Source organism: Protomyctophum parallelum, assembly GCF_964188405.1.
Source record: "Protomyctophum parallelum genome assembly, chromosome: 20".
Lineage (NCBI taxonomy): Eukaryota > Metazoa > Chordata > Actinopteri > Myctophiformes > Myctophidae > Protomyctophum > Protomyctophum parallelum.
This window is the reverse complement of record NC_139718.1, coordinates 613,548-623,359: the sequence shown is the minus strand read 5'-3', so window position 1 is coordinate 623,359 and position 9,812 is coordinate 613,548. Positions and strand designations below refer to the sequence as shown.

General features: G+C 45.1%; 1 protein-coding gene across 1 annotated transcript in view; it reads right to left on the bottom strand.

Moving 5' to 3' along the window:
* LOC310877540 (aarF domain-containing protein kinase 1-like) overlaps positions 1–9,812 on the bottom strand; it is a 41,479-nt gene extending 31,667 nt beyond the window's left edge. Inside the window, exons 1-2 of the mRNA XM_083791442.1 lie at positions 9,771–9,812; positions 2,212–2,343 (exon numbers count right to left, since the gene is read on the bottom strand). Coding sequence (XP_083647568.1) covers positions 2,212–2,334 — 123 coding nt within the window. The 5' untranslated portion in view covers positions 2,335–2,343; positions 9,771–9,812. The remainder of the gene's footprint in view (positions 1–2,211; positions 2,344–9,770) is intronic.

Sequence of the window (9,812 nt, the reverse complement as noted above, 5' to 3'; positions counted from 1 at the left end):
TTTGGACGTGCGACAATAGGGTAATTCAAAATGATCTCTTTGCCTTGTGGGGTAGGAGTGAATGTCAGAAGTAACACGGAAGACATTGTGAAAAGAAGACGGAATGTCTTGTATGCATTTTTTTTATTTAAACATAAATAAACAGGTCTGAAAAACGTTTACTTTGTATTAGTTTGCATTGCATTCAGAACGCGCCCTTAATTAAAAACCAAATGCAGCTGTGCGGCTCTCAGCGCACGGTGTCCCTCAATTTGAAGTTTGAACTGCGCTGTGTCAGAGAAGTAACAGATAGAAGCGCGCAAACGTTACCCCCAAACGATATCCCCCCCTCACCTCCGTGCTGGAAATAAAGCTTTTCCGAGGCTACATCCGTGCTGACGCAGTGACTGTCCTGTTTCTGTTTAAGCTTTACGCTGTGGCGGGGCACATGAACCTCTCCGTCTCCGGTCAGTGCTGGTTGTTGTTTATTTGCATGGCTCAGAAAATAAGTAACAAACTGACATGAGAACGTTATCGAGTTGTTGGAGGAGGAGGAGGAGGAGGAGAATAATAATGTTATATTTCTTAATGTGTTCTCGGGCCGCTGTGCTGCGCTGTGTGCCAATGCCACTACTTTACCTGGATAACATCATTTTTATCCCACGATTTTGTAACCCATTTTTCACCCCTGTGTAAATCATCTAATGTGATCCTGGGCTCTACACACCCTCCACCAACCTAGTCCCCATATATGGGGGACAAGGGGAGACTAACCCTAGTCCCCATATATGGGGGACAAGGGGAGAGCAACCTAGTCCCCATATATGGGGGACAAGGGGAGACTAACCCTAGTCCCCATATATGGGGGACAAGGGGAGAGCAACCTAGTCCCCATATATGGGGGACAAGGGGAGAGCAACCTAGTCCCCATATATGGGGGACAAGGGGAGACCAACCTAGTCCCCATATATGGAGGACAAGGGGAGAGCAACGGACTTGAACTCATGCTTCCTTCATGCCTGAGTGTCCAAGTTGCTCCTTTACACCTGACAGGGGGGAGTTTCCCTGGTTGGACGTAGCGCGTGGAAGGAACACGTTATTCCAACCAGTTCCTTTCCCCTCCATCATCTTTTCATTTTGACATATGAAATAATAATCCTGTGCCGGCACCGCGTGTAGCGTTTGGTTTCATTAACGTGATCGTGACAAAATAGCCTACTCTGCTGCTGCCCGCAGAGCACACATGATGAACGGTAAAGATACCAACAGTGCTACGCAACATGGAAGTAACACTGACTCAAAGCCGATTATAAATCACTCAGTGAACGGACGAGTCAACTTTTCACCCCCCCCGTCGTCGTCGACACACAGTCTGGAACTACACAGAGTCTGGGACTACACAGAGTCTGGGACTACACAGAGTCTGGAACTACACAGAGTCTGGGACTACACAGAGTCTGGAACTACACAGAGTCTGGGACTACACAGAGTCTGGAACTACACAGAGTCTGGGACTACACAGAGTCTGGGACTACACACAGTCTGGGACTACACAGAGTCTGGGACTACACAGAGTCTGGGACTACACAGAGTCTGGGACTACACACAGTCTGGAACTACACACAGTCTGGAACTACACAGAGTCTGGAACTACACAGAGTCTGGAACTACACACAGTCTGGAACTACACAGAGTCTGGAACTACACAGAGTCTGGAACTACACACAGTCTGGAACTACACAGAGTCTGAACTACACACAGTCTGAACTACACACAGTCTGGAACTACACAGAGTCTGGAACTACACAGAGTCTGGGACTACACAGAGTCTGGAACTACACAGAGTCTGGAACTACACAGAGTCTGAACTACACACAGTCTGAACTACACACAGTCTGGAACTACACAGAGTCTGGAACTACACACAGTCTGGAACTACAAGTCCCCAAAACCATGTCAGGAAGTTGCCATTTCCGTTCACGGAAATGTATTTTAATAAATATCTTCAATTTTTGTTTTAGTTTCATTTCCATTTCTGCTAGGCAGCAAAGCTATGTGTGCTTATATGATTTAGATTGAGATTAGGATGAATTTGCGTGAATGTAAAGATGAAACAGAGGCTATTCTATAGACGGACAGACAGACAGACAGACAGACAGACAGACAGACAGACAGACAGACAGACAGACAGACAGACAGACAGACAGACAGACAGACAGACAGGTAACTCACGGTAGCAGCAGCTCGTCCGAAGCGAACCACGCTGAGGTCGTTGAGGTCAAACCGCTCGCTGTAAAGATACAAGCCTGAAGCGGTCGCCACGGCAACAGACCACGCCCTCAGCATCCGCATCATCAGACCATACTAGAAGATCACAGAGAACATCATCAGACCATACTAGAAGATCACAGAGAACATCATCAGACCATACTAGAAGATCACAGAGAACATGATCAGACCAGAAACGTTTTTAACTCAAAGACTTGCTTCTCAGGGGGTCCCTCATGGAACTACATATTTTCAGATGGGGGGGGGGGGGGGGGGGTCAGCGGCCTATATTTCATATATTTTTGGGGGTCCTTGACGTGAAAATGTTTCGAGAACCACTGACATAGAAACATGAGGTTTTAACCCTGTGAGAACCACTGACATAGAAACATGAGGTTTTAACCCTGTGAGAACCACTGACATAGAAACATAGGGTTTTAACCCTGTGAGAACCACTGACATAGAAACATGAGGTTTTAACCCTGTGAGAACCACTGACATAGAAACATGAGGTTTTAACCCTGTGAGAACCACTGATATAGAAACATGAGGTTTTAACCCTGTGAGAACCACTGACACAGAAACATGAGGTTTTAACCCTGTGAGAACCACTGACATAGAAACATGAGGTTTAACCCTGTGAGAACCACTGACATAGAAACATGAGGTTTTAACCCTGTGAGAACCACTGACATAGAAACATGAGGTTTTTCAGAAGACTGTCAGGATTTAGAAGACATTTCGTAGAATCGTCCTCAGGTCTAAATGGGTTTAAAATCAGGGACATTATGGACACAGAATGGAAAGATGATTTTGACAGTTGCGAAGCGGCAGTATCTTAAACCTTACTGAAGGACCCAGCGTCCAGGAGCTGGGCTCGACTGACTGGGGGGGGACCTGCTGTCGACTACGCTCAGCGGTGCTAGTCTACAGAACCCATACACACCGCTGCCTGGCGATACAGAACCCATACCAGTGTTGTTTTTCGCAGCAAATTTCTATTTTAGTTTTAGTCATAGTCTCCTGAAATAGTGTTAACTTAGTCTTAGTCACATTTTTGTCACCTGGAATGTATTAGTGTTAGTCTAGTTTTAGTCGACTAAATGTCATAAGATTTTAGTCGACTAAATCTACAGGCGATTTAGTCGACTAAAATGTATTTATAATGTAAAAAAAATGTATGTATACTGTAATTACACATAATTATCGGATCGGATCGGATCGGATCGGATTGGATCGGATCGGATAATGGATCGGCCCATTTGCCACCGATACCCAATCTAGAATTTTAGCCTGGATCGGCGATCTCCGATACGATCTCCGATACGAGTATCGGAGATCGGCGCCGATCTCCGATACGAGTATCGGAGATCAGCGCCGATCTCCGATACGATCTCCGATACGATCTCCGATACGAGTATCGGAGATCGGCGCTGATCTCCGATACGAGTATCGGATCGGTGCATCCCTAGTTTTAGTCGACGAAAACAACCCTAACCCATACACACCGCTGCCTGGCGATACAGAACCCATACACACCGCTGCCACCGAGCCCGGAACCTGGTATCAGTAAGCCCGCCGCGTACGTTACCATTCGGCTAGAGAGCCATATGGCCCGATAGGCTATAGTAACGCAGCACCCATAGCCTAGGAAATAGCATCAGGAAAAGGCCCCATAGGCTATAGTAAACGCAGCACCCATAGCCTAGGAAATAGCATCAGGAAAAGGCCCCATAGGCTATAGTAAACGCAGCACCCATAGCCTAGGAAATAGCATCAGGAAAAGGCCCCATAGGCTATAGTAAACGCAGCACCCATAGCCTAGGAAATAGCATCAGGAAAAGGCCCCATAGGCTATAGTAAACGCAGCCACCCATAGCCTAGGAAATAGCATCAGGAAAAGGCCCCATAGGCTATAGTAAACGCAGCCACCCATAGCCTAGGAAATAGCATCAGGAAAAGGCCCCATAGGCTATAGTAAACGCAGCCACCCATAGCCTAGGAAATAGCATCAGGAAAAGGCCCCATAGGCTATAGTAAACGCAGCACCCATAGCCTAGGAAATAGCATCAGGAAAAGGCCTGATAGGCTATAGTAAACGCAGCCACCCATAGCCTAGGAAATAGCATCAGGAAAAGGCCCCATAGGCTATAGTAAACGCAGCCACCCATAGCCTAGGAAATAGCATCAGGAAAAGGCCCCATAGGCTATAGTAAACGCAGCCACCCATAGCCTAGGAAATAGCATCAGGAAAAGGCCTGATAGGCTATAGTAACGCAGCACCCATAGCCTAGGAAATAGCATCAGGAAAAGGCCCCATAGGCTATAGTAAACGCAGCACCCCATAGCCTAAGAAATAGCATCAGGAAAAGGCCTGATAGGCTATAGTAAACGCAGCACCCATAGCCTAGGAAATAGCATCAGGAAAAGGCCTGATAGGCTATAGTAAACGCAGCCACCCATAGCCTAGGAAATAGCATCAGGAAAAGGCCCGATAGGCTATAGTAAACGCAGCACCCATAGCCTAGGAAATAGCATCAGGAAAAGGCCCCATAGGCTATAGTAAACGCAGCACCCATAGCCTAGGAAATAGCATCAGGAAAAGGCCCCATAGGCTATAGTAAACGCAGCCACCCATAGCCTAGGAAATAGCATCAGGAAAAGGCCCCATAGGCTATAGTAAACGCAGCACCCATAGCCTAGGAAATAGCATCAGGAAAAGGCCCCATAGGCTATAGTAAACGCAGCACCCATAGCCTAGGAAATAGCATCAGGAAAAGGCCTGATAGGCTATAGTAAACGCAGCCACCCATAGCCTAGGAAATAGCATCAGGAAAAGGCCCCATAGGCTATAGTAAACGCAGCACCCATAGCCTAGGAAATAGCATCAGGAAAAGGCCCCATAGGCTATAGTAAACGCAGCACCCATAGCCTAGGAAATAGCATCAGGAAAAGGCCCCATAGGCTATAGTAAACGCAGCACCCATAGCCTAGGAAATAGCATCAGGAAAAGGCCCCATAGGCTATAGTAAACGCAGCACCCATAGCCCAAGGAAGCTCTTAGAAGGAAGTGAAGTGGTCACGTGACTGGCCTGCGCCATGACACTTTCATGGACACTTTCACGGGAGCCAAACTACACCCGGAAGTTCGGCAGAATGCACTGGAGTCAATGAGAGCTCAGTGACCAGCTCATGAAGAAACATTATTTATGAATGACTGAGACCTTTTGTAAAGTGATCGCTTCTGGAAAATAAAATAATATATATAACACGTTATTTTAGGCTGTCTTATTTTTTGATGTGCATACTACTTAATGTGATTTATTTTTTCAAAGAGCAGAGAGCAGCCCAGGCAGAAAACTTACTATGTGCTCTTCTATAAATACCTCAATAAAAATAAATAGTTATTAAGTTATTAAACAACCACTCGGAAAAAACGTGTGATATCACTTATGTCTTCTTTCATATTCCTGAACCAATTATATGACAAAGCTCGCAATTGTTCATGTATAATGTTTGTTATGAGCTGGTCCAGCCGGCTCCATTCACTGCCATGTATTCATTGCACTACTGGTGTGAGTTTGGCTCCCATGAAAGTGTCCATGAAAGTGTCATGGCGCAGCCCAGTCACGTGACCACTTCACTTCCTTCTAAGAGCTTCCTTGCCATAGCCTAGGAAATAGCATCAGGAAAAGGCCCCATAGGCTATAGTAAACGCAGCCACCCATAGCCTAGGAAATAGCATCAGGAAAAGGCCTGATAGGCTATAGTAAACACAGCCACCCATAGCCTAGGAAATAGCATCAGGAAAAGGCCCCATAGGCTATAGTAAACGCAGCACCCATAGCCTAGGAAATAGCATCAGGAAAAGACCCCATAGGCTATAGTAAACGCAGCCACCCATAGCCTAGGAAATAGCATCAGGAAAAGGCCTGATAGGCTATAGTAAACGCAGCCACCCATAGCCTAGGAAATAGCATCAGGAAAAGGCCCCATAGGCTATAGTAAACGCAGCCACCCATAGCCTAGGAAATAGCATCAGGAAAAGGCCCCATAGGCTATAGTAAACGCAGCACCCATAGCCTAGGAAATAGCATCAGGAAAAGGCCCCATAGGCTATAGTAAACGCAGCCACCCATAGCCTAGGAAATAGCATCAGGAAAAGGCCCCATAGGCTATAGTAAACGCAGCCACCCATAGCCTAGGAAATAGCATCAGGAAAAGACCCCATAGGCTATAGTAAACGCAGCCACCCATAGCCTAGGAAATAGCATCAGGAAAAGGCCCCATAGGCTATAGTAAACGCAGCACCCATAGCCTAGGAAATAGCATCAGGAAAAGTCACCGTTTACTAAAAGTCACTGTGGCAAAAACACAGTGAGCCTGGGTTATTTAACCATGTGACCCAAAACCATGGATATATTCCTTTCAGGACGGGAACCCCTTTGTTGGTGTTTTAACCCATTCTGACCTGAGATCAGATTCATACGAGGTTTCCGCCGGACACACCTTAGAGTATATATTTCTAGAGAAGGCACCCAGAGGAAACCCTGAGGCGAAATGGACATAGTGGCCGGATTTGGTAGTGCAGCTCGAGCCAGCGCTGCTCCGTTGACTATCATTGCGCACGTTCATGTGATTGGGGCCACGACACGTGAACGAATGTTTCATACGTGAACGCGCACAAACGGCACAATGATAGTCAACGGCAGCGCGTTCATGTGTTTGTAACCAAACCGTCCCAGAATGCACTCTGTTCCTACCAGGAAGGAGGAGTGAATCCGCCTCATGCGCTTTTGAGCAACTTAATGCAAGTGGATGGGAGGAGAACTCGGGTGTCTTCTCTATAGATATATAACTCTATGGGACACACACTGGTCTGATGAACCCATTCTGACCTGAGATCAGATTCTAAAAATGTCAGTCGTTCTTCAATTTTTCAAAAATAGCAGATTTACAAGCTCGTATCGCGCCACTCGGTGGCGCGATATGAGCTTGTAGATCTGCTATTTTTAAATAGCTAAAGCATAACATGATGCTAACACCAAAATGGGTGCCCGGTCAGAATGGGTTAAGCATTACGTTGTACTTTAGATATTGAATATTAGCAGATCTACAAGCTCGTAGCGTGGGACCGAGTGCCGCGCTATGAGCTTGTAGATCTGCTATAAAAAAAAAAATACAGTACATTTCAAGCACAAACAATTCATCAAAACATTTAGAAACGTACAAATAGACACTTCTATATAGTCAATATAGAAATATAGTCTATATAGGGAAAAGGGGTGGGCGGTGGGGATTCTGATTTTACGGGGGCCAGTTTCTAATTGCAGCCGTCCGTAGGGGCCCTTTGAGAGCGGTTTTGAAGGAGTCAAGGGATTCACATGTCTTAATGACTGTTGGTAGGGCGTTCCACATTTTGGTGGCATAGGAGCGAAAATAATTTAGTCCCTTGTTCCATTATGGCTATGGATCAGTCTGTTCCATAGCCCTAATGCTTCATTCTCTGGCCCATAGCCCTAATGCTTCATTCTCTGGTCCATAGCTCTAATGCTTCATTCTCTGGTCCATAGCCCTAATGCTTCATTCTCTGATCCATAGCTCTAATGCTTCATTCTCTGGTCCATAGCTCTAATGCTTCATTCTCTGATTCCATAGCTCTAATGCTTCATTCTCTGGTCCATAGCTCTAATGCTTCATTCTCTGGTCCATAGTTCTAATGCTTCATTCTCTGATCCATAGCTCTAATGCTTCATTCTCTGGTCCATAGCCCTAATGCTTCATTCTCTGGTCCATAGCTCTAATGCTTCATTCTCTGATTCCATAGCCCTAATGCTTCATGCTCTGGTCCATAGCTCTAATGCTTCATTCTCTGGTCCATAGCCCTAATGCTTCATTCTCTGGTCCATAGTTCTAATGCTTCATTCTCTGATCCATAGCTCTAATGCTTCATTCTCTGGTCCATAGCCCTAATGCTTCATTCTCTGGTCCATAGCTCTAATGCTTCATTATCTGGTCCATAGCTCTAATGCTTCATTCTCTGGTCCATAGCCCTAATGCTTCATTCTCTGGTCCATAGCCCTAATGCTTCATGCTCTGGTCCATAGCCCTAATGCTTCATTCTCTGGTCCATAGTTCTAATGCTTCATTATCTGGTCCATAGCTCTAATGCTTCATTCTCTGGTCCATAGCCCTAATGCTTCATTCTCTGGTCCATAGCCCTAATGCTTCATGCTCTGGTCCATAGCCCTAATGCTTCATTCTCTGGTCCATAGTTCTAATGCTTCATTATCTGGTCCATAGCTCTAATGCTTCATTCTCTGGTCCATAGCTCTAATGCTTCATTCTCTGGTCCATAGCCCTAATGTTTCATGCTCTGGTCCATAGCCCTAATGCTTCATTCTCTGGTCCATAGCCCTAATGCTTCATGCTCTGGTCCATAGCTCTAATGCTTCATTCTCTGATCCATAGCCCTAATGCTTCATTCTCTGGTCCATAGCTCTAATGCTTCATTCTCTGGTCCATAGCCCTAATGCTTCATTCTCTGATCCATAGCTCTAATGCTTCATTCTCTGGTCCATAGCCCAAATGCTTCATTCTCTGGTCCATAGCCCTAATGCTTCATTCTCTGGTCCATAGCCCTAATGCTTCATTCTCTGGTCCATAGCTCTAATGCTTCATTCTCTGGTCCATAGCCCTAATGCTTCATTCTCTGGTCCATAGCTCTAATGCTTCATGCTCTGCTCCATAGCTCTAATGCTTCATTCTCTGGTCCATAGCCCTAATGCTTCATTCTCTGGTCCATAGCTCTAATGCTTCATGCTCTGATCCATAGCTCTAATGCTTCATTCTCTGGTCCATAGCCCTAATGCTTCATTCTCTGGTCCATAGCTCTAATGCTTCATTATCTGGTCCATAGCTCTAATGCTTCATTCTCTGTCCATAGCTCTAATGCTTCATTCTCTGTTCATAGCTCTAATGCTTCAGGCAGAATGAAGCATTAGAGCTATGGACCAGAGCTACTGTGACAGCAGGTTGTTTCTGTAACATAACAGAGTAGACAGCCAGCGGCCAGCACTCATATACACCTATAAACTACACATTAAACTACATTAAACACATTAAACTATACATTAAACACATGTCCATGCACGTTTTAAAGGTCTTATTTACATGTAACGTCCTAAACTACACAATAAACTACATTAAACACATTAAACTTCATTAAACACAGGTTCACACACGTTTTAAAGGTCTTATTTGCATGTAACGTCCTAAACTACACATTAAACTACATTAAACACATTAAACTATACATTAAACACACGTTCACACACGTTTTAAAGGTCTTATTTACATGTAACGTCCTAAACTACACATTAAACTACATTAAACACATGTTCACACACGTTGTAAAGGTCTTATTTACATGTAACGTCCTAAACTACACATTAAACTTCATAAAACACATTAAACTTCATTAAACACATGTTGTTCACACACGTCTTAAAGGTCTTATTTACATGTAAAGGTCCACGCGTCGCTCGCGCTGTCAACAGCCTGGT